A 26,529-nucleotide genomic window follows, 5' to 3' on the forward strand; every position below is an offset into this window, starting at 1 on the left:
TGCACTAGCTAAAATGTAAACATTTTATTGTTTCCAGTTTCGGTCTTACATACTTTTTTAATCTAGTTTTTTACGGTTCTCATTAATTTTCTGTTAACTTTTTGCTGTTGTTTTAATTTTAGTTTAAAAATGTGTTAAATCTAACTTGTATTCTAACTTGCACTTTTTTGTTTTGGGAGTTCAAAGATACAGTCGAACTTCGATAACACGAACCGCCAGCTGTCACCAAAAAAAAAACTTGAGTTATGGAGATTTTATTTTTTAGAATTGGATTGACGCGTGTCTATGCTCTTTGTTTCTGTTTCCAATAAAACTAGTTCGACTTATAGAGACTTTGAGTTAGGGAAGGTTGAGCTATGGAAGTTTGACTGTAGTGATATATTTTTGCTCGTATTTATGAATATCTGCGATCCTTTCTCTCTGAAAACTATACTCTTTTGAAATTTCTTTTTTAACGCTCTTTATAATCGGCTTTCGTTGCTTTTGACACTCAATTGTTTGTTTTCATTTAAAAATAGTTAACTTTATACTTGTGTTTAACATTATCATACAATTTTAGCTTATGTCTTTTCCAATTAATGTTAGCATTTTTTAGATAAGGTATGCTCGTTCGCTTTTAAGTCCAGTACTCAGACAGAAAAACATCTTTGCTAGCTAAAATGTTCATCCCTTAATGTCCAACTGTATGATTATTCAGCTGGTTGAAAAAGACTGACTGATTGAGGCACAAGCGCTACAAATATCTTCAAAGCACATGCAACAGGCGCTGATATTTTACGATAGCCAATTTCATGTTTTAAAATTTATTGGAGCTGGTTGGGCTCCAAAAAAAACAGAAAAGAAAAACAAGATAACTACTCTAATTTAGGCGCCAACTAGCACCAGTTAATTTTAACGCAGCGTTCAACCATTGACGAACCAGCTGGAAAGACTTATCGAAATATGTGTGAGAGCTATTGGCATCTATTTTTCCGTCTAATGGCTAGCAAATATTTCTCATTCCTCTGTGCGCTGTGCCTAATATATCTGCACTGCATATCTTCTTAAAATGCAATCAGTGTGTATCTGTTTCTGTTTCAGTTTCTGTTTCTGAATAAGAAGATTCGTGTTTGCGTATTTTCGGTTAGTTGCAGAGTGCAATTTTATAAATTTAGCAATTATTTTTTTGTGTTCAATAGTATTTTTTTCTCACAACTGTGACCTGTTGTTGTGTTTAACTGTGTTTTTGTTTTGACGGTCTGTAGGTATTTATGAATTTCTTATTGTGCGATCATTTCAGATTAATGACATTCATGTGTCGCAGTGTATTTTCTTACCGGCAACAATTTTCAACTATCAACTTTTGTTTTCGTTCGCTTTGAATTTCTTTGGATTCGATTACGTATTGCTCATCTTTTTTATATCATAGCAACACATTTTGTATACACTTTCTTGATCATCAAAATTGAATAGCATGGGAAAGTATATAAAACTACAGGAAGGAAATTATACAATGCAATGTGAAACCGAAGTAGTTAAGCAATAATTTAAAATTTCTCGAACGTGACATACAGACTATTTAAGTACTAGTTTTTTTTAATAATGGTGTGAAGCTGTATACATATATGTATGTATATCCTTAAGCTGCGTTCTCGATTCGGTTGATTTTGAATGTGTTTGGCGCTCCTCGATCATTTTAGAGGGAGGTGGATTGCATCTACGAGCGCTCCGCGATTAAGAAACCTCTGCTTTGTATCTCACGGGCGAATTCAATGTACACGGCAACGTACATTTATGCCCAGACAGTTATTGTGTTATCCCGACTTTATTGTTTATACAAAATGCATTCACATACGTACATACGTTACTATCTCAATTCATTATAATATTTTATAACCATCAGACACATCTTTAAAAATATAAAAACGTTAAATAGCAAAACTCTTTGACGGTCAAAGTATTTCAGTTTGAGAAGCTTAGGTTCGGGTTGAATTAATTTTTTTTTTGTTTGTATGTTCCTAAAATTTTGATTGGCTTTCACAAAAAACCACCAACTTCTGTGGTCTGTCACTTTTCGCTAATATTTTCCTTGCCACACATTTCCGTTTACGGGAACTGCAATGCAAAAGCGTTACTAGCTATCTAGAAATTGGAAACTCTTACACACACTTACAATGAAATGTGGGGCTGAGAACAATACAGCAAGTGTTGCAATAATTGTAAATAAAGTGAAAATAATAAGGCACAAACGATCGACGACCATGGCAGCGAACTTCCAATCTCGTGTTATGTCGCTTGTCTCATCCTCTTTTTTCAGCTGGAAAAACACGAACAAATTACTTTGAAATGCATGAAAACGAATCATTAATTGTTAGATTTTTTTTTCAATTGTTTAGTGAATAAACATTATTTTTGTTTGATATATTATTATACTATAGAAAAACTTTTGGTTATTTATTGTAGCTCTCAAGATATATGAGGTCGGGCAGGAACATCTATTTTTTGTTGGTGAAACGTTTTAAAACGCTACTTTAAACTCAAAGCCTATTTGATAACTTAGATTAAAAGCTAAAAATATTTTAATATTTTTTTTTAAACTTAATAATTAAATAAAAACAAATAATTTTTATTTTCCAAAAAATTTTGAATAATTTACATATTTGAGGCCAAGGAACGGGAATCTCACTTAAGTAACCTTAGCTCGTAATTATCGAAAGTAATTAGCAGAAAACGCACCTGTTCGGTTATCCAACGTAGCTCTTTAAGGATCAACGCCAGCTCATATTCCGCAGAGGACGTCAGACAGGTGTGGGAAATGGCTTCATGCAGGCGCCCATCGACGACTGGACCAGCTGGTCCCACTGGTCCCACGCTGCCGTCATCCCCTTGCCTGTTTGTAATGTTTTATATATATTTTAAATAGCGTACATTGAGTAGCGATCCAGAAAAAATAGTCTTTTTAATAACACCTTTAATAAATTAGGCCGAAGGACACTCAATGTTTTTCCACAACCATTTCTTTTGTTTTCTTTTAAAGCAGTTTTGAGTTTCTATCTAGTGACGTCAGTGGATTTTACATATAATAATAATCAAACAAAAAGTCCTCTTAACGTGTTTTAAGATTCAACATACCAAATTTTGTGACGAAAAATAATTACATTAAAAAAAATATTACATTTTTTTAATTTTCTTATTTGTTAATTTACCGGAAAATGTTTAAGTTTCTTATGAATAATGAAACTTTGTGAAATTGAAGTGTTTTAGTTAAATCGAATGTAAAATCATTTTTGGACAATATATTTTAAAATCAATTAAAGAAACACAAAAATCTGTTTTTTTTTTAACTTTTGAACGGAGCAAGGGATTATAAAAAATGAAAAGTCATTCGAAGCATATTTTCCGCAAAAGTACATTTTGCTAACAGCTGTATTATTTTAATATTCTTTTTCACAGCTGTTAAACCGATTAATCTTCTTAAATTTTGGATGTACTCTGGTTAGATGAAACTTGTTCTACGATCGGGGTACCACTCGTTCCGACCATAACATCAGATTTTCATTTCGTGGAGCGCTTCGTCACTACGCTGACCACATTGTTTTTGGTAAATGCCATTAGAAACTCGTACCTGTACATCGTCCTGTAATATGTCGGCTGGTGAGGCAAAGTGGCGCTCGCACATCGATGATTGCATCGGAAATCATCGTCTATATCGAGTACGTTGGCCAGCAGAGACTTCGAGGATCTGTTTTCGAATTGGAATGGAGACATTTTTTAGAAGCATCTAAGTAACTACACGGTTGGGGAGCATCAAGTCCTACAAATACTAGATTGGGACTGTCTTTGATTACCTCTCCTTGAGCTCAACGTTTTGAATCTGTTGCTTTTTCTCGCCAGAATTAGATGAACTCGACGAGGAGGGCGGCGGCGGACATTCGTAGCCAACCTGTCCGGGTCTTTGCATGCGCAATATGCAAGGTAACCAATAAAGGAATATTACTCTTATCTGTGTGTGCGAGTTCGACAGAGAGACGGAGTGTAGTTGGGTAATGCGGTTAAAAATAATAGCAATACGAATTTTTAGTAGTTTTTTTTAATATGAAGGCCATTTAGGTTTATGTTTTTTTTTTAATCAGTGAATTCATGATTAGTGTTCATTTTTTATCGTTGTTATCTCAGGTGGAGTTTTTGTTTTCGTAATGGGGACACGTTAGTAACAATTTTTTTTTTTTTTTAATTTTAATTTTTGTTGGATTAGCATGAAAACGAGGGTGAACAGAATGAAAGTTATTTGAAGTTTGAGGGTTATTTATCAGTTCGTCGTATAAGTATTTATCGGTAATTAATTAATACATTGTTCGTTGTTGTTGGTAAAAGTGAATTTTGGGAAGAGCGATTATGAGTATGAACGATTGGTTTTTTGTTGTTGTATAGGTAATTGGCTCGTGCAATTGTCGTCGTTGTTGTATTCGCCATGTTGATATTTAATTAATATAAATTTGTTTTTTTTTTTTTTGGTTTTTTTTTAGATAGTTAAAGTAACAGAGAGAGATAGAGAGATACACATGTAGAAAGAGGAAGATATACACATATATATATAGAGAAACAATTGAAGAGGCAATTGAGTTGAGTTATTTGCGTTGAAAGTAGTTGAGTTGCCGGTTTGCGTAGTAGTTGTAGTTGTTGGCCAGAGTTTTTGTTGAAAAATAAATATTTTTGTGTGATTATTGATGCTGTTGTTGGTAGACGATTTCTTAAGTATGTAAGTTAGTATGTGTATATGGATGAAACAAAAAGAAAATCAAGGAATATGAATGAAGTGCCTCTAAACATTTGCAAAACATCATGTTACTGTCGATTAGGAAATTATTTTTATTCTTAGTCCAGAAGTTGTAAACACATTTACAAAACACAAAAAAACAGCTACATATTTGGATTTAATTTTAAAGTTTTGAGAACTTTTTTCATTCTTATTGCATGATAGACATTTAAAGAACTTCTTAATTAATAAAATTGTTTGTGTAGACTTTCAAGTCTTTATAAAATCTATTTGTTTGTCTCTTTTTTAAATTGATTTTTTAATTAAGTTTTTTAAAGGTAGTCTTAATGCTTAAGAGTTTTAAACCAATTGTGCTATGGATTTATGAAAATAGTTAACCATCGATAGCGGAATCATCTGAACATTTTGATACCTTTTCAATAAAATTGTAGTTCAATAGTCGGACGGATAATTATGAAACACATACTAATGCTAATACACATGCCTTTTTTTGCAAGCAAACATAAATTGAATGTCGATTATTGCTTATTTTTAAATTAGTAAGTCACAAAAACCATTTCTCAATAAAAATGTATCTGCAAATAGAAAGACGAACTATGCCACCCGCTAGACTATCAATACATTTTTTTTTGAAAATAAGACAATAGAGGAAACAGTTTTTGTGGGTGTAAAAAAATTAGGAAATATGTAGAAAGAAAATCCGGCGACATGAATGTATCCTACTGAATTAATCTGTAGAGTTTTTTTGATTGTGCAAAGGTAAAAAAAAATTGTAAGCTTCTCGTGTAAACATTTTTTGAAAATAAAGCTCTTGCTTAGGAATAGCTTGGACTTATACTATTTTCAGAATGCTTATTTTAAAATTGGTCTTACTAAAAAGTTTTTCCACTCGATACTGAAGTAAAATTATTTTTATAACTTTCCAGAGAATATAATATATTACATCAGAAGTTTGCAACGCAGTGAGGAAGACATTTCCGATTCGAAAGGTTTATATATTCTGGGTCAGATTCACCACGCGAGTCGATTTAGGGTCTAGTGTTATTAGTTTTAAAGCTGTCTGGATAACTCTTATAACAAAAAAATCCTTTTTTTCTAGTAAGCTAGAGTTTAAAGCTTTAAATTCTCAGCCGGTTGGCCGGCTATGACTTTTGAAGTCTATAAATCTATAAAGCTTGTATTGAATTACATAAAAAGTGTATTCAAATTTTATACTTTCAACCTCAACCTTTTCCAGTGGAATTGTCAGGTTAACACGATAAGCACTGAATAAGAACGTTTAGACATTTTGAAATTCAAAATGCGGATTGTTATGGCGATAAAATGAAGGTTATGAGTGACTTTAATGAAAACAAACAAATAAAGTATTGTAATAGCTAGGAACACCACATGTCCAGCTTTGCTTGGAAGAACATTTTTAAAATCGCAAATTCTTAGTTTGAATGCCAGTCGATAATATGATATGACGATCGAAGAAATCGATCTGATTTCCATCTGATCTCCAGTAAGATTATGATAGAAAGTTTGGAAAACATTTTTTTAACTCAGCTTTAACATTAAATAATTATTAATAGTCACATTCGCAAATTTTTGCGATCCTGGAAAATATTATATAGTATTTTAAAAACGATTTTTTTAAATCAATGAATAAGATTTAGAAATCAAAATGAAACCGAAATCCAATCTTTTTAAAACGCTTCAGTAATATTTTGTTTCAAACCAAAACTTTAAATTTTGTTCCGTCAGTATATATACAGTCTTACATTATACAAACATACCTGTGTGTCATTTTAATGGCCAACATTTTGCAGAACTCGGTTTCTTTTGATCGACTAATTCTTAACTCGGGCCAATCGTAAATTAAAGTTTATAAAAATCCACATTTTGCAATATATATACATATACATATAAAGAATCCACGAGTAAGCTTTGTTATATTTATAGAATTGGATTAAATTGGAAGTTTCCAAAAATTAAACTAATTAAAGCATTTAAATAATGTAAGTGCGCACTTGTTAAAACGACGCATTTTTAAGTGCTAATTCGTAGAGTTTAGATTTATTATTTGTAGAAAATCTGCGTATTATTAATTAATTTCAATATAAAAATTAACGTTCATAGATACACATGAATATACTTTTGTTACTGCGTTTATACGCTCGGCTTGTTTGTAAATAAAAATGAATCAGTAGTTCAGTTTTTCGGGTGGCAAATACTTGTCTCATTAGTATAAGCTTTTGTGACTTGTTATTAACCAACAATCTACTTTAGTTACATTTTTATTTGAAATTTGTCCAGGCGTATAAGTGCAGTATTTAATTGCTGTATTGGTATGTCATACCAAATCTATTTATTAGCTGATATTTAAGATTTCTTTGCTTTGATTATAACTGCAAATTTTAAAAGTCCTTTTTGAAAATTATGCATTACAAATTATACCTTAAATCTCACCATTTTATCTAACATAGTTGTCGTCTGTTCTATTGAAGCGGACTTACAATTTTGAACAGCTTGAACTTGCCTATTCAGTAATCAATATGTTTAAAACTCTTAAGTGTATAAGCTAGAATTTGTTCATATATGTGTGTATGGACACTTTTTTGGGTAGGAACCTTTTTTTATTATTAAGTAAGTTAAGTGAAATATTGTTGAAGACATATGTATACAGATAGGTAATTTAATTTCGGTCTCTCATGCTTTGGTTGAGTATATCTTGCAAGTCATTGGGTGAATTGAATTGGTGTAATTGAGTTTGGGTGTCTAGATGAGCGAAAAATATGGGTTAATGCAAATTTATGTTTTTATTATTGGTATCCTAGATATTTACAATTAAATAGATTTAAAATGATTCGTTTATTTTGGTAAGCCAAAACACATTTGTAACAAACAATAAATATACAAATGTTTAGCAGTGGAATAATGCAACAATTTGAAACATAATCAGTATGTTGTGATTCATGTGGAAGGGAAATTATATTGTTTTGGTTTTATTTTTACAATGTATGAAAGTAGTAAAGTTAATTTGAATATAAAAATATTACCCATTCACTCATTTCATGCGTATCTGGATTTCTATGATGATAATTGAGGATAAGTATGGTTGACACAACTGATGAGGCCACCATAAACATAATGCAATTGAAATAAGTTCCTAGAAGGACACAAAAATTACACAAACTTGTAAAAATTATTCGGTTTGTTTAGAATTTTCTTAACCTAGTTCCTAATCGATCACGCATTAAGATATATATTAGTGTGGGTGTGTTTGCATTAGTGTTCGCTAAAGTGCTTTTGTTTGTTTTCTTTCCACCTGTTCCCATTTCTGATTACATACAACTTAAAGTACTAAATTGTAGAAAAATATATATTGTAGTTTATTATATTCAATTTTAATGTTGCCTTTGAAATCAAAAAGCATATTTGCCAGGTAAAATAGGGTCATCCCATTTCCATGACAAAAAGTTACGAGAAGATTTGGTCAAGTCTAGCACGAAATTCAAATATTCAACTTTTGTAGCTCTATAAAATAAGAAAACTTTTAAATAACTTTTTTAGACCTAAAAGAACATTATTTATTTTTAAGGCTCTTAAAAAAGTGCATCATTATCATTTCAAGTAGGATTTCTAACTCCGAAAGCTACGATTAAAATAACGAAGAAATGTTAATTTCGTTTAAATGTAAAAACATATTTACAACTACATTTAATTTAAGATTAGCGCTTTAGATACGCTGATAATTAAGAATTCAGATTTCATATTCTTCGAAATGTTTTCGAAGCATTTGAATTTTTTTTTAGAAACTGTTTAATAATTTTTCGGAAACGGGAACAGGTACCAATTTATTGTCCGCAAATCGTAAACTGAATGAGGGCTGAATATGCTGTAAACAAAAGGCATATTGCACATTTTGTTTGAGAAAAAAACAGCATTAAATTATTATCAAAGTCCTACCCACCTGGTTGTGTGTATAACCCACTCTTCAAATTTCAGTGTCGCGGAAAAAATAAAATGCGAAATACGAAAAAAATGTATTAAGGTCTGCCGCGGAATTTTAGCGAACTTTTAGACCTCATTTTACACATTGATACAGACAAGTGAAAAAGAGAAGTCACTTTTGAGACATTTTAAGGATGAGTAAATATCGTAAATGCTACTTTCGCGAGAGAAAACATTTACAGTGTGCGCTTTATACTTTATACTTTTGAATGATAAATTGGGCGTGTATTAGTATATTGAAGAAAGTGTCTTCTGACTAAGGATTGTTCGATAAAAAAAATTAAGTAAAAACTTCACCACTGACCCTCATGGCATCCACTAACCAAAACTCATCAGTGGCTGACATTCCCAAAATTGTAGATCGATTCAAAGCGTCCTCCAGCTCCAGTATTTGGCTGGACATTTGGGTATCTAAACATACATAGGTATAGTTGGAGGTCGGTTTCGGCATTTGAACTAAACTACTCGTTTAGCTGCCTCAGTTCTAAGCTATCGCCTTCAATCTGGGGGAGAGTGATGTCAACCATTTTTTCGTCATTAAGTGTACAACCAATTATCCGCAATCATCATGTTATTTTAAAAATCGAGATCTAATTGGTAATTTTCTTAATAGTTGATTTTCAGTTTAGACTTATGAATATATTTTACTTTGTCTGTGTTCATTTTCCATACGGTACGTTGTTTTCATTGTTCTTGATCTTGTTTTTCATGTTGTTGTAGTAAGTTAATGTGGGAGTTTAGATTTGGATGACGGCATTTATGAATTTTATTTAAATGATATTTATTGGCTTAGTTAAAGCGTTTTGATTAAAGTTAATGTTAAATGTCATTTGTTTTTTGTATTATGCGCATTGATGAAGAAATAAGTGGCAATGGATTTGCTAGAAACGGATGCTGTAGGTATTCTACATTTTTTAATTTTTTCACTCTACAATTAACTCGCCATATGTTATTCAATAAAATATTGCCATATTATATTTTGAAGCGGCCTGATTTTTTGATTTTTAATGGGGATTCATTATAATGTATTTTTCAAAAAAAATGACATTGGCGTTCAATTTTGGCGAATATGTTTCTTGGGGCACACACGTTCTGCTAAGCGTATGAATTGCAAATATTCTTTCAAGTATACTTAAAAAATACATTTTTCTAAAGTATGCAAACACTTGCTATAAAATACAACAAAACAAATATATTTTGGCATATGTATAAAAATACAAAACTTTATTTTTAATCCAATTTGCCCTAAAGTTGAAAACCAAATGGCTTTTAAAACTAAAGAATTCGGGGTTCAATACCGAAAAAAATTTTTTTTTTTAATTTTTTTTACTTTTTCTAATTGGAATATGTAGTTAAAAGGAAAACAAAAAAATAGAAGCAGAGCTGGAAAACCATGGATGGCACTTTCAATTAAAATATTGAAATATTTTATCAATCAATTTTGTTTTGGAACCATCGATTGTTTTTCGGAACTAATTTGATTTACGAGACCAGAAAGCTACAAGCTGAAAAAAATAGAAGGAAGTCTAAGATAAAAGCGATATGGCTCCGGAATTTCAGCAAATCAGGTTAGGAGTTATTTTTTTCAGAATCTATGGCGATTTCTTCTATGAAACAAAATAGTTTCTTTTATTTTCTGTCTACCTAATTTAAACAAATCTAGAATTACGAGTCGGGTTCCCCTGTCTGTAGGATATCCGCTACTCAACCCTTTTGTTTAAGAAAAACTTTGGGTGGGTAAACGAACGTTTACAATGGAAATCATTTATATGCCAAACTTTAAAAGAACCGTCCTCGATGTTTTTAAAGTTAAAAATCGAAAACACCGATGGTACCAGACATCGATGTTTTCCCAGCTCTATATTTACGAGATTACGGACGGTACGTCAATAACACATGTTTATATGCCCATTATGATTTATATGGTTCCCGGAGGGAAATGCTTTTTGAGATATATAGATTTACGGAAAAGGTTGGCAGAATTTCAATACCAGTTAATAGGATATAGCATAACAAAATAATTACTTAAATTTCTTTAAAGCAACACTTTTGTTTAATAAACTTTTGTTGTCTGGGAGAGTTATACGATATTTTGTTGTTGGTTTATTTACATGTGTGAGGGTTAATCTTCTAGAGCCTATGGTGTGTAATACTGTGGAGAAATTTAGTTGGTAGAATGAGTTGCCCAAAGAATGGAAAGTAACACAGTAAAAGTATTTGTGCTTTTGCTTTACCACACAACTACGTAATTAAACTGAAGAGTCAGAACAGTAAACCAAAATTAAAAAGACAACACAAAAATGTCAGTGGAAGAAATAATCTGCGATAATCTTAATATGTATTGACTACATAATACCTAAAAACAAGTATTCGAGTGCCTGTCTTTAAGAAATTAGGTCCTCACCATTTTCTTACGACACATATTTCCCACCTAAAATACCTAAAACGATTTCGGACAAAAAAAAACCATTGTAAAATAGAAATGTATTGACATGCGTCATGGCCAAATTTTAAAACAAACTAGTTCCCGATATCTAGTTGATCAAACGGACAGACACGACTGCTGATTAAGAATACATATACTTTATAGAGTCGGATATGCCTCCTCCACCTGTTACATAATTTTGCTCGCATTCCAATGAACTTTTTAAACCCATAGTCAACTCATATATTTAACTTTTCTATCCTACAAGATCGTATTTCTATGGGAACTTTGCAACGCGAGGAAACTTTTTTTATATTCTGCTAAAATTGTTGGCATTAAACCTATTGCTGAAATTGTAGAAAACAACTGATTTTTATGACTTGTGTCAAAATTCCTAGCATTATCTGCAAGGGTTTTAAAATTGGAAACTTATGTAATGGAATAGCTTTTATACAACCATAAGTAAAAATAAGCTTATTTGATTTTAGAAAGAATGTACTCGTGCTGCCATTTTAGAGATAGAAGGCGCTTTTGGTAAAGTGAAAGATCTTTGTTTATATTAATATTAAAATTGTATTTTTATGTAATATTATACGTGCAGTTTGAACTTTATTAAAGGCTTTACGGTCATCTTTATTTCACACGTTTTCTAAAAAGTTGTTTAGGTACAATATCAAGCATACTATGCATATAGCAGCAATACTGAAAAAAAAAGGTTTTTCGGCAGCAGTGGGAATCGAACCTTTTTTTCTCCCAGCTATTTTGAAATAAGTACACATAACGAACTAACGAAGAGCTTTTTTTTTTTGAATGACTGAGTTGCAACAATTGTAACGGAATGACTGATGAAATTAATCAATTTCAACAATGAGAAAATAGCTTTTTAGGTTATTTGTAAAATCTATTGTACTTAAGTAATATGTTCATGGTAAAAGTTGGACAGGATCATAATCGACACGCACATTACAAATTTTGTAAATGGCAAGATGCTAATATTGAATTAAATGTTGCTTGGGCATGCTTCTTCCAAGTAAAATTCAATTTATACCACCATTTAAGAAAAAAAAATAGTATGCACAAAAACACCAACACAAATATTTTTTTATGATTTTAATTGGATCGCGTGATTGAATATTTAGAGTTTGTATAGTTTGTTAGCATACCTTATTTTATTAGGATTCAGCCAAACATTGCTGAAATTGGGAAACTAAAAAAATAAAATAAGAAACCATAAATTAAAAAAAAAACATGTAAATAGCGACGTATAATTTTTTAAATAATATTTTCTCTATGTGCACGAATAAACATACATGTATGCCGATGAACACATGATAAAAGGCTCACTTACCCCTTTTATCTTATACAGTTGTTTTTGTTGTATTTTCATACATAAATTTATATTCGTGCACTATGCTAAGTTCATTTTAGAAGCTTGTTATATTGAATTATAAAATCAAAATTGAAAAATAAACTAAAAACAATGTAATTTAATAAATATAATCGAGTTTTATCACTGCAGGCGAATGTTTACCGACTAACTTAAATACTTGTTTCGAGTAATTAAGTTTTAAATGCATTCCGATCTAAAGCCAATGATAATTTGTATACCTTTTTATAGAAAAATAACAAGAACATATTGCGAAATTTTTAAACGACCTGTCATCTTAAGTTACAAAATTTTGAGTACGCATAACGTTTTTAAAAATAATTAAATCCAGAAACAATTATGGGACGTTTCACATTTTGTGGAACAAAAAATAATGTAAGGATGTAAAGATTCGATTCGCTTACATATTACCAATGCTTTCAGAAATTAAATCTCCGTTCAAAAATTGACTGGTATTTCTGCTGCCGAATGAAGTTTTTTTGTTTTTTTGTCATTTATTTGCTACGAAGTATTATTGACAAAACCTGATTATAGTCATACCACTATTATATATATTTTTTTAATAAGAATTTTGAATGTCTTTATTTAAAAATTATTAGTCTCAAAAGTATCGCTGGTTTTCCCTTATGAACCAATGCTTTGAAAATGAAATGAGATAGACCCTTCTTGATATTATATAATTGTATACAAATCCAATTATAGTAGTTTTTCACGATTACAAAAGGAATTTCCCATCTTTCAAAAATAGTGATGAATTTTGTAAAAGCTCAGATACAGATCAATTTATTTGGAAAAAAATCGAGCAGAATTTCTTTTGCTTTAATTCGTTTTGAATTCTATTTATATTTTATTTTTTTATTTTCATATTGTATGTGTTTGCGACCTTGAAAAAAAAATAAATAAAACCCATTAAAGAAAGCTAGCTTCGACAGGCCGAAGATAATATTTTCTGTATATCTATTAATAAATTTTAAAACTTACAAATATTATTATGTTGATCTTCTGAGAGGCAACAACAAATTAAGTTTCCAAAAACATTTTAATTCCCCTTACTCGTAAATTAGAGAGATTTTAAATCGAGAACCAGTTTATTCTAAATTTTTAGCCCGTTTAAATAGAACAAATTCGGAATTCTTTTATTCGAGCTAAATGAAGATTCTTAGATTTATAATTCTTAGATTCTTAGATTTATAGATAAAAGAGATTTTAAAAGAAATACTTTACCAAAAAGTATCGGAAAAGTTGGGCAAAGAAGGAAAATAAACATATAGATAATTCAAACAGATTCACTTGAGTTCATGTATGTGGAAATTCTGCCACCTTTAACGTTGTAAATTCCAGACTAGCTCCGTTTTCTGGCTTCCCTTAAATCCCTTCCTATTTCAGTTATTTTATATCTCTAAGTTTAATTTTGCACTTTGTGACGCAGATGTATAGAACAGAAATATATAGGTATCAATTTACAACTGTGTGGTCATATTCGTGTTAGTTTATATACGTGTGAGTGATTATGTTTTGAGGTGTGTATATTGCGTGGTAAGAAAGGGTTCAATCGGTTTCGTTTTGTGGAAACCAATTACCCTCTGTCGATGCTTGACGTATGGAAAAGTCAGGCGGGCATTTGTGTTCCTTCATGCCAACAAGAACATTTTTTCGCATACATTATGTGGTAGTGGTCCTTGGGGAAATCTCACTGGCTTAAACAAAAAGCAAATAATTGAAAGAAAAATACAAAGTCTTAAACAAAAACGTGGACAATAAATTAACACATCATAATCCGAATTTGTCAGACTTGTAATGTCCCAAATGAGTTCACACAAATGAAAAACATTAATGTATGTTGTATGTATGGTTAAGAAAAAATACTTGAAAATATAACAATACAATACTCAAAAATATAAATATAATACTTGAAAATTATAAATACACAAAACCAAAGATCTTCCGCTTGATCTCAAAGATCGTACATAAAATAAAACTCCCTGCCAATTTTCTTTTTTTTTTTTAAGTTTTATAACAAAATATTTCTACTTCGGCTGCATACAACAGGTATACAAATATTCAAATTTTCATAAAACTATTATATTAATTCAGAAAGTTGTGTTTTTGAGTTATGTTTTTGGCTTGTTTTACTTTGATTGCTTGGACCTTGCATAGTAAATATACATGTACAATGAAAATATGTGGTAAAAGGTATCAAAATGTGCAGGAGTAAGATTTAACTTGTTAATTGACATGCAGAGAAAATCAAAAATGTTAAACAATAGGTATATTAGTCTTAATGACTGGAAAGAATTACCCCATACTCGATCAAAGAAACAAAATAGACCAACACTTGACTTTATGTGTCCGTATTTAATATTGTTATACTAAAAATATGAAACTTTGTTGTCCTTCTTCTGTTCAAAATAAAAAAGTTACAGACACATTTTATTTGAATAACATTTTAATAAAATAAGCAACATAAAATTGTTCTTGATTGTGACTTTATTTGCGTGTGGTACTCGGTTATATTACAGTGCACAGTGGGGTGCTGGGAGAAATAGCTTTAATAGCGGACAAAAATGAACATCTTCTTGAATATTAATACTTTTTTTTATTATTTTCTTTTTCATTAATTGCTTAAATTTTCCATATATTTTTTTTTAGAAAATATAAATTATAAAATAATTGTAAAGTTTAAAAATGAAATCATAATTTTTATAATTATAGACAGTAGCCGAAAATTTGGACCAGCAGTGAATGGCTTTGGGTTGGGAAGAAGTTTTAATTAAACTAATCTTTGTTTTTGATCAGTTTAAGTCAGTTGAAACATGATTTTAGCTTTTATAAATTATTGTCGTATTTCGACGGAGCCAAGAATATTCAAAATACTAAGACTAATTAAGACAACTGTCATGGAAAACTTTACTTTATCAAACAGGTATTGTAGGAAGAATGGGATGAAGGAATCATTCCTGACCATATGAAATATTATAATCACCATCATTATAAAATCACTTACATACACACGTATATGATGCAAATACTTTTTTTTGGATAAAATAAACTCTTTTTAAATGATCAAGGCTACTTTCTCTGCCGTCACTGCATATATTTGCTCCTATTTCAACTTTTGAGTACGGGGAACATAACTATATCTTTGGTTAAAATAAGCTTGTGAATAATATAAACTAAAGAATCTGACCGGATTTCATATTAAGTAGATAACACATTAAATAAATTGCAAGAGCTTTAAGAAAACATGTGTCTATCAACATAAAAAAAACATGTGTTTAAAAGAAAAAACTTTCATTTATTTATTTTAATTTGTTGTATTAAAAGTGCGTAACATGCCAACATGCCACTTTAATACATAACAAAAAATAACATGCCTTTATTTCATTATTTTTTTCTACTTTAATGATGGTATGTATTTATGCTTGTGCTTGGTAAGGTTACTTTTATTTTTTAAAGGGATACCGATGATTGTGGTTTCTTTATTTTGGGAAGCTAAATTTTAGCCCTTTATGTGTGCCCCAATTCACAAAGATATAATTTCTTACAAAGAAGGGCAAAAGATAAAATTAGTGATGTTTTTTATTTGAACGTTGAGACGCCAAAGCTGTGCGGAAAGAAGAATCTTGGATGATTGCTGAATGAGTTGAGAGTGCGTTAGTTTAGAAACTTAGTCAGACGTAGATTGGTTGGTTGGTGGATTGGCATTACTTCTGGCCACGATGTACTTACCGAGCAGGGGCACTGCATCAGAGGTCGCCGGCATTGTTTCCGCCACCATGTTCAGGAAGACTGTAAGCGATAATAAAATTGTAACTCCTGAAAGTGGGCAACACAAGGATAAGCGCCGCTCAATGATTTATTTCGGTAGTCACACAGATGAAGAGCAGTCGATTTTTCGGTTTTCGGTTTTTCGATTTCGGTTTTTGGATTTAACATGTGGGCAGGACGAACGAACAGAAGCGGCATGGAATTGAGATTAAATTGAATGTTGTTAGTCATTTTCATATAAGGCACTCTCCCATGATATTTACACATTAAGTACGTGCACTATTACGATTACGGTAACAAAATATTATTGTAAGAACCAGTGATCCTGCGGATTCCGCTCCTGACGATCCGGCATTTGCGACCAAGCTGCCTTGCATGTCCAATGTTTTGGCCAGGACTTTCGCATCCATTCAGCACTTTCTCGTTGCCGTCAATAAAAAACTACTACCGTATTTTCTGCACTGAACCTCAGCCCCACTTTAGCAATGCAAGTTTTACTAGCTTAAAGTTCGCATATCGGGTTTCAAGATCATTTTGATACTCAGTACATGTCATGTATAATATTCGTGTAAATGTGTGCATCAGGAAGATGGAAACGATTCGTATTTCAAGGCATTCAATTTTGATTTTACAAAATTTGAACACTAATTTATATGAACTATTAATTTAAAGCCAATTCGAAATCACTTATTTGCAACTGTGCGATAAAAAAACAATTTCAGTTCAATTCTGACTCATGAACCGTATAAATACGGTTTTAAAATAGTTACATCATCGCACATTATTTAGTCATTTCCAACTTTTATTTTACCTTTATAATAACTTCTAACCAGAAAATAAGTTACAAAACTGAAAGACTAGAGACTAGCTTTAAAAATTGTGAAATTGGTATTATTTTTTTTATACAAGGCTCGTAAAAAAAAAACATTTTAAAAAAATGTTAGTAACACGTTAAATGTAAATAAATCAATAATGACGGAATCGTTTCCTCACTTATGTTACACAGATTTTCACGAATCTTCTAAGTATACGGATACCGGGTACAACAACAATAAATGCAAAAATCGAACGCTTCCATTGATATCAAATAATTTTCACACCGCCCACAGTTTTTGCTGTATTAGCATGGTGAAATATTCTAAGATAGGAACATAAGGAAGAAATCTTTTGAGCAGTTTGGTGGCTAGAATGAGTTGCAGAGCATGCAAAAGTTTTCTACATTAAATTTCAATAGATACTTCAGATGCATTAGCATGTCTAAGAACAAAAGCAAACAAGAAGTAAAAGAAGGTAGCACTTTTAATTTGCATAATCTGTTGACTACTAGGTAATAAAGTTCATTTCGTTCTTCGTTCTAAACTCGAACCGGTATACGTTTGTTTTGTTTTATTTTAGTTTGTTTTGTTTTGGTTTAGTTTTGCTTAGTAATAATTCAATTCGTGAACACAGAGATAGAGATAGAAGGGCAGAGGGAGATCAAATCAGGCCAGAACAACTGGACGACACTTACCAAGCGAAAGCTTTTCACCAGAATCTGGTGGTAGTGTAAACCCTAGCAGTGCCATTGAGGCAATCAGTACGCACGGCACGATCAGATTGAAAAAATAGTACAATGTCTTGCGTCTTATCAAAATGGCGAATGTTATGTCAATATAAGGTTCTGGGCAGCAATTATAGTAGATTTCATTTCGTTTACCGGGCACACCTGTTGTTTGTTGGGTTTGTATAGTTAAGTAAATGGGGTGATTGACACATGATTGGTGGATGGAGTAGAGAAGAAAATATTTTATTTGAAATTAATAAATTATATTTAAATAGCATTGAGGCTTAAATGAATTTAATCAATGACTTTGAACAGAGTTGGGCTTCGCTTGCAGAAGACTTAACTTACCTAACAGGTCCCATTCACCATTTGTTATAAAGCTGGAAATATCTCCTCCAGCTTCGTCTTGTAATTGCAGGTCCAACTGTCAAACAGAAACATGCAACAATTCCAAATAAATAAAAGTATGCATGATTAGGGTAAAGTTCTATCATACAAAGTAATAGTGAAGCATTAAACAGTGTTGTCAGTTCCTTACCTATAGGTAAAATATTTTAGCCGCCCTTTCACCATACCTACACTAAGAAAACTAAATTCCTTGATTTTTGGAAAATTGCCTTAACATAAGGAATTCTGGCCTAAAATTTGAGCCTTTCATACAAAATTTAGAAAGACAATACCTAAAGCGAACCCCAAGGAAATTATTGTCTAAAAATTCGTTTTAGGTCATGTTTTCCTAACTTTTGTATGGCAACTATTCAAATATTCCTAATTTTAAGTCAATTTTGTCCAAAAATTAACGAAATTTCGTTTTCTGAGTGTAGGTAAAAATTTTTATTAATCTTAAGAACCAGCAATGTTAGGTATTTACGTACTGATACTTTTTTTTTTTTTTCAAGTAAGCTTAATGCCATTAAAGTCAAATTTTAATTATTTTTGCAAATATGCTAATTAAAAAAAGCATAATTAAACTGTCAGTTATGATGTTTCTTCTACAACCAGAGTTCATTGCCAGAGCCTATAAAAAGTACCTCAATTACACTTCAACTACGAGAAGAACCTATTATTCATTAAAAAAAATTAATTAATAAATAAGTGTGTGTAATTTTTTAATTTTTTCGAACCGTTTACCTTACCGAGATACTTGAAAAATTGTGCATCTTTTACCTTACCTAAGTACATATATATTTTCGCAGACCGTGTACCTTACCAAGATCCAAAAACACCTAAAAAATTCTATATATTTTTTGTATTGCTATAGTCACCTGAAAACCATCGTAGGTCCACGAACCAAACTTCATCTCACATCTTTGATCGTCAAATGGAAACCACGTAATATCGATCTTACATGTAGATTTGAATATACCCGGGGGTACGTATAGGCAGCTTCCATTGTTGCGCACCACTACATTTGTGGCATACGTTCCATCAAAGCCCTCATCCGCACTGAAAAAAGACGATTAAGATGGCTATACTGGAGTATCCTGCGACAATGACTAATTAATTATGAATAATAAATAACAAAGAAAAGTAACGACCAAACAACACAGTAATTAATAATAATTTATCTTACCTGTTGTACATAAGAACATCCGGTTTCCATAGGCGATGTGGTGGAATCCTCAGATCTCGTACACCGCCAAATTCACTGGAATTCCAACGAAGATTCATATCATTCCATTCCTAAATGAAATAAATAAAAGAAATATTAAATAGTCTTGAGGTAATGCTTAACTTGGCAATAACTCACCAATTTGAGCCAAATATTTGTTATCAGCAGTTGGTTCTTTTCATCCTGAACAAACAAAACAAAACATATACAAAAATCAATGACGAAGTTTTTTTAAACATCATAATTGTACAAGTATGAAAATAAGCACTTAATATTGCTTACTACTTATTAAATTATATCAGATTAAATTGTATGTAGAAATCCCAACTAACCACATCTATAATCTGCATGAGTGTTAGTCCGAAGCTCAGTTGCAATGGATCGGATTCGTTGACCACCGGACGTTCCAGGCTGTTGTAGTTGTCCAGAAGGGCGTGTAGCAACCGCTTCTCATGAGGTCCAGCCGTACAAGCTTTTTTTTTTTTAAAGAGCGAAAAAAAATAAATAAATTACCATAATAAATAAATGTTATGTTGTATACACATCTAATTTGATGAGAATTTAAAACAGGTTTGTTGGAAATTATAAATATTGTAAGGGCTAGACTTAAAATTGTTTGCAGTTTCAAGAAAGATTAAAAAAATTGAGCTGCAAAACTATCGATGGTCTTAACGATATTTAAGATTTCAGCTCAAGATTTAAGCTTGTTATTGATTTTGTTATTTTACAAACTGAATCTAAACTAACAGAAGTATTTTCTATAATAAAATTAAAATTGAGTTTTATATATAAATATATTATATTCTTATTTCGCAACTATCGATAATATCGATTACTTTCTATGACTTAAACGATATTCAAACTATCTATAGTTTTGAAACTCAACAAAAAAAAATATATGACAAATAATTTAAGCAAATAATTTGAATTAGTTGTTATATTTGTTGTTATTTTTTTGGAAGTGAGGATTAGCATAGAGACCAACCTGGTATCATAATTAGAAGTCCCAGGCCATAGACCAGCATTTTACCACCGTTGGCAGGCGCTTCCGGCAATGTGTGCGGCTGTGGGAAGCTCATGTTTGATTCCTGACTAGGGCAGAGTAGATTGTCCAGTCGACTCGGTGATTGCTTCCTCATATCTTACTTAACCCTTGGAATCCGATAATCAGGAACAGCGCCAGACCGTTGACAGATGAATGGGCGCAGAAGGTATCCCGTAAGACTCAACCTCCGTTCACTTCACTTCCATAGTTTCGCATATTGTTTGGGGTCCGGTTCGGTTAGTTGCTTCCGTCGATGTGTAGAACTCCCCAGGCAGCCGGTAATTGAATTTCGAGCCACTGTTCAGAGCACTTGTTCGTGTGTAGTCGACCAATTTTTTGGCGGCATTGACTTTCTTCTAATCTAATGCTTTTCGTTAGCTTTCTGATTTTGATTTATTACTCATATTGTTTCGCCTCTGAATTAGTTTCCGTCCAATATACTTTCTCAGCTTTGATTGTACAATCCCTACTTATTCCCAACAATTTCGGAATATATTTATACAGCGATACATTTTTGACAGGCTGTAAAAAAACATATTAATATATTATTAAACGCAATTAAGATTCAAATATCTGATTATATCATTTAAATTGATAGGTATTTATATTATAGAAAATATATCCGATATAGAAATATATATTCAAGCATTTTACATTTTGGCTGTTGGTAACAGTTAGTTAAATATATCTACTCCTCAAAAAAAAAAACCCATCATTGAAGATTAAGATAAACTAACTTAAATAGAGTGTCTTTTGAATTATGACGTATTTTTTATATGCAAATATGGTGATATAAGTCAAACTATTGGCTTTTGATTGACCTTATATTTTGACTCAGTATAGTATATCTAAAACATTCAAAAGCGTGTTTGGCTTTAATGATGAAATTGCAAACAGTTTACAAAGACAGTATCCATATATAATATACTTTTAAAATGTTACATTTATTTAAAACACAATACATTGGTTTTTATATATACATTCGGATTTAATTTTCTTTTATCTGTAGCTTAGAAATACCGAGATCAAACGCAGTCCCTCAAAAGAACTGACTTAACTGAAGGATCACGACAATAATAGCCATCTGTTGGTCTTTTGTTATCGCCGCGTTCCTTAATGGCCTACTGCAACACCTGAAAATAAAAATGGTAATAAATATTGGCGGTTTATGTTTATACTTGGGTGTGATATTATTATCTCACCCGAGGACAAATCTCCTCCGTCTTGCAAGGACCGCAAGCATTTAAGTCACTTGTTATCCCTTTTTTTATTAGCCACAGGGACCGCCAATAAAGTGCCCGAATTCTGAGCCCTTGAAATGCTTCCACACGCCCTAACTTGCTCACATTTTACAACATTTAAGGATCCTTTTGATCAGCACAAAAATGAAGCAGATCAATTTGCATCATGACTATCTCAGTTGACGCTAATAAAATAAAAAAACTATGCTAATTAGTGCAGGAAATGAATGCATAACGGATAAGCTATACTCACCCGATGAAATTTCTCCTCTGACTTGTGATTCCTGCCTTAGCAATTTATATTTGCTCGACCCATTTGCTATTATTTTTATAAAAATAAAAAAACAATTTGGAAAATGTTACAATCAAGATCTGAGTTCTTGCCTGGATTTTTGGTTTTTTATAGCTTATATAAGCAAAATAAAAAATAAAAAATCATATAAAACTTGATTTTAATTTGCATATGGTTTAAGCTAAATTTTGGTAATACGATTTTGCCATAAATTTCATGAGACATTTTGCATATACTCGTATTTCAGAAAACTGATCTATCAAAGTGGATTTAGAATGGACTCAAATCTTAAAAATTTAAAAACTAGAGCAAAACACAAACAAATAATAAAAATAATAAACTAATTGATAAGAATTTATTCCGGTATTATTTTTTTCCGCTTCTACAGCATTCTAAAATTCTGGAATTTTTCCTTTATAACAAATTTTTAGAAATTATAATTAATGACAAACTAATTTATTTTTATAAATTATTGTTTACTTACTTTTAAGGGAGTCCATATTTTCTCCAAGTACTTATAGTTGCCGCAAAAATTTAGTAAATCGTTCCGTTCTGAAAAAATGTAGATATTAGTTATTTTACGGTTGACTATGAACAGGTAACTTTAGATAACTAATGTGGGATAATACAAATTATATTAGGACATCAGAAGATGAGTCTTTATACAGATGAGGAAAAATGAGGAAATTATCCGTCTACGGTTTTCTTGCAAATTTGATTTGGATTAATTAAATTTCTACCAAATTTAAACCGATTTGATTCTTATAAGTCGGGCGAAAAGTGAAAGGGATTTAATATATATGTTTATGTTATGCTATGAGAGCTATATTCTAATCAAGCATATATTGGGCGGTTTAATAATACGAGCAGCTATAAAACTGCATGAAAATAAAGAGAGATATTTTATTTTAAATTTTAATTGATAAGAAAAAAGTCTTTGGTGCAAAAATATAAAATATTTCTTGTCGCAGATCAAATATACAGTGTCCTTACCCAAAATGGACTCACTTTGTTGAGGATTTCAAATTTGTTAAGTACAAATGAAGTCCAGAACCAGGTGAGTTTTTCTATCAGAGCTAAATATTTTCAGAGATTTCACTTGAATTTTAACTTTTGTAGTAAATGACTGTTTAATATTAACTTGCCGGCCCTTCTTCACAGCGGGTTTATAAACCTCGGATTGCCGAAGTTACCTTAATTTTTCGTTTAGTTTTTGATTAACCCACATCCAAATAATGAAATTGTCCAATACTGATTATCAATCCAAATAAAAGTTTAAAACTACTTAAAAATTTAAATTTTGGGTATAGTCCCCATTTATAAAATTATTATTGATAAAGAAATTTGTACCCAACATGAAGTACAAACAAGTCTATGTCCAACAATATGGTAAAATTTAGTTTTTCCAAAACAATTTAAAATCTATATAACCCAATAAGCTATTTTATTATTGAGTTTTAACCATGCGAAGATTAGTCTTCATTATTCTTATATTCCTACTTTTTCCAATGGCCTACTTGTGTAAAATTCAATTTGGTTTTTTTTTAATTTAATTTAACTTTTTTTGAAATTTGTAATCCTCTGTAATGTACACCGCTGCACCTGAAACTTTAAACGCGCTTATCTTGAAACTACATTTTTGAAAACGGCTGAAATTATAACTCGCCTAAGTTAAACGATCGGTTTGAAATTAAGACTCAATCATCTTGAATGGGTCTTACCTACAATTTTTGATTGGTTGAAAATTGTCCATTTGTCAGAATTTAAAAAGTAATTTTTTCACCATTTAATATTTTTTAAAGATTGTTTGTCATTTTAGGGGAAATATATTTAGCTTTCATAATCTTTTTGAATTTTTTGATTTCACAATTTTATGACATTCTATTAAGTACTTTCATTAAAAAAAAATTCCAAAAATTATCTATTTTTCTTGGGTTACACTGGTATAGCCCTTTAATCAGCATATACATATAAGCTTGGGTTGTCGAAGTTTGCATCTTTGTTGTTTCTTTTAACAAACCTTAAAAACATTTAATATATCTTAAAAATAAATAGTTTTTTGACCTTAATCCCTTCGTTTGTTGACCTAATTATTTTACTGAGTTTCACATTAAACAACACATTTCTTAAAATTTCTAAACTGTCAATAGTCCTTTGATAGTTCCTGCACATATACATAAGTTCACCAAAAGGAATTTACTTAAAAGGAACTTAATTAATTTTGATGCCAAAAGCAGAAATTGCTTTTAATATGATTTTCTGCGCTAAGGTGCCAGTGCCGTTTAATTTCCCTAAATCCACTGAGCCATGCAATAATTAGCCAAAATAAAGCAGCAGCAGCCAGCAGCATTAATACGTATTTGGAAGAAAACTAATTAAATACAAATAATAAAAACTTAAGCACGTTTCTTTTATCACTTACCTTTGACTTTTCATTTGTAATTGTCTCACTTTGCACATTAAAATACGAAATATCGCGTGAGTTAAATAATTATTGCTGCAGCTTAAGAATTTGATAATACCAAAGTTCCAAAAGTTCATAAATTTCCAAAATTTAATTAATTTGTTACGATGCCTTAAGTCTTTTAGAATTTCTGGGACCCCCCTGATTATGCAATTAAAATATTTATAATTATGATTCAATATATTGTCGACTCGGAACCTTTCCACCAGCAAATTAACAATAAGAATGTAAATTGGCTTTTGTTAATTTCCAAATGTATTTAAAAATATATAATTTTTTAAAAGATTTTGTTTAAAATATTTGATGTACGCACCCCAAGATAACAGATTTTAGAAATTTAAAATGTGGCACACTTTATGTTGACCCTTTTAAATTACTTTATAAACAAAGGATTCATCCATTAGCTGCATTTAAAATTATAGTTTTTAACGTATTTATTTTTAGACAAGCAATCTTGACTCAACTTCCTTTCGCGTTGCTCGTATTTTCTATTTCAGCATTGTTCAGATGAACTTAAATTTGCAGTTTGCGTGCCGCGCAGCTGACTTTTTTGTTTGTTTTTGTTCTTTGCATATGAATGGCAGCCAAGAAATACATTTAAGCTACGTTCCCATGTTGTATTTGTATAATAGTAGCCCAAAGAGTAAAAGGGTGCTCTTTCAGCAAAAGTATGTAACAGGTAGAAGAATGAAACTTTTCCGACTCCATTAACTGTGGCACACACATTTTAATTTGAAGAGAAATGTTCTTGTGTCCAATAAGTCTGTATTGTTTATCAACCTAGATATTTACAATGTTGAAACTTTTCCATTTATATAGTTTCACATATAGTAACACAGTTGTAATTGGGGCTTTAGCCTGTAACTTTAATTTACTAATTTTTAAATATAATCAAGGATCCATTGCAGTAATTTTTGTAGATATTTCGTCATCAGACTTTAAGTTTACTTGACATGGGATAACTTAAAAGTGATTTTCTTATACGCAATAAGCACTTCAGAAAAAAAACGACAAAAAATGACTTTAAATTTTCAGAAAGGAAACGTTAAGGCTATGTTGCCGTATTTTATCAATTTATGGGCAATTGTCAAGTCATTAAAATCACGTTTAAGGAAACGCAACAATTTCTCAAATTGATGTGCTCACTTCCTTTACTTTAAAAGGAAATAACTTCAACGATACCAAAGATGTACATTTTAAACGTTGCCCTTTAAAAACAAACACATTTTGTTGTCAATACTCACCAGTCATCATATTTGCATAGATTTGAGAATTTTGTATAGCTCCTTTTAAATTGCATTTTTTGTTGGTTGTTGTTTCATCGCACTTGCCCAAATTTAACTTGGCAATGATTTTGCAATAGGTTGGCCAAAAAAGTTTGCTTCAAAACACTACGGCGATTGATTAGTTTACTAAAAATGAAGGCAAACGCATGTGGATAATCGTACCATGAATACTGATGTTTATACTCTTATTACTGACCACTTGCTCAAGGAACTTTGCGAGCCACGGTTTCATGGCGCTGCGAGGCACAAGAAACGAATCAAAAAAAAAACAACTCCATGTTACACCTTTAAAAAAAGTTGATCCGCATGGCTGATATATATCATGTAAACATTTTACGGCGCGCTTGCAGATTTTTCCCACTGATTACACATTCAATATTAATCTCGCACGTTTTCTCGTTTTCTTATTCTATATATTTTCTCTGTTGTTCGTGCTAGCTATGTAATATTTCCTTGTATTAATTTTTTTTTTTTTGGCACCAAGTGCTGCTGTGACTTCGACCGACTCGTTCACGACCACGCACTCGACTGTGAATGGCTGTGATAGCAAAATAGCAGAGGCAATGCCACAAGGCGACGGCAAAGGCAAAGGCGAAGGCAAAGGCCGACCGATACGATACGATGCTATGCGATGCTATGCTATGCTATGCGATGCGATACCGCAGAAATAATATCCACCAACTACCACAACAGCACCACACGAAACGTGCTCGA

At 31.3% G+C, this 26,529-nt stretch overlaps 1 protein-coding gene across 9 annotated transcripts; it reads right to left on the reverse strand.

Moving 5' to 3' along the window:
• On the reverse strand, window positions 1–26,529 carry LOC108134828 (neuronal acetylcholine receptor subunit alpha-7). 9 transcript variants are annotated; one of them, XM_017255284.2, is made up of 16 exons: window positions 26,101–26,529; window positions 25,774–25,941; window positions 20,473–21,054; window positions 19,820–19,959; window positions 19,626–19,670; window positions 19,449–19,558; window positions 19,141–19,321; window positions 18,224–18,299; window positions 17,843–18,037; window positions 16,294–16,380; window positions 7,798–7,907; window positions 3,828–3,982; window positions 3,605–3,721; window positions 2,716–2,869; window positions 2,153–2,296; window positions 1–2,094 (listed from the first exon to the last, which is right to left on the reverse strand). In XM_017255284.2, the coding sequence occupies exons 3-16, from the start codon at window positions 20,624–20,626 to the stop codon at window positions 2,086–2,088; spliced, it is 1,677 nt and encodes a 558-aa protein (XP_017110773.1). In that variant the 5' UTR covers window positions 20,627–21,054; window positions 25,774–25,941; window positions 26,101–26,529; the 3' UTR covers window positions 1–2,085. The 9 variants fall into 9 exon arrangements, 7 of the variants coding, with proteins under 7 accessions (XP_017110773.1, XP_017110771.1, XP_017110772.1 ...); XM_017255282.2 differs by having other exon boundaries at window positions 26,012–26,529; XM_017255283.2 differs by having other exon boundaries at window positions 25,774–25,920; window positions 25,978–26,529.

The sequence above is a fragment of the Drosophila elegans genome, unplaced genomic scaffold (assembly GCF_018152505.1).
Source record: "Drosophila elegans isolate 14027-0461.03 unplaced genomic scaffold, ASM1815250v1 contig_149, whole genome shotgun sequence".
Classification (NCBI taxonomy): domain Eukaryota; kingdom Metazoa; phylum Arthropoda; class Insecta; order Diptera; family Drosophilidae; genus Drosophila; species Drosophila elegans.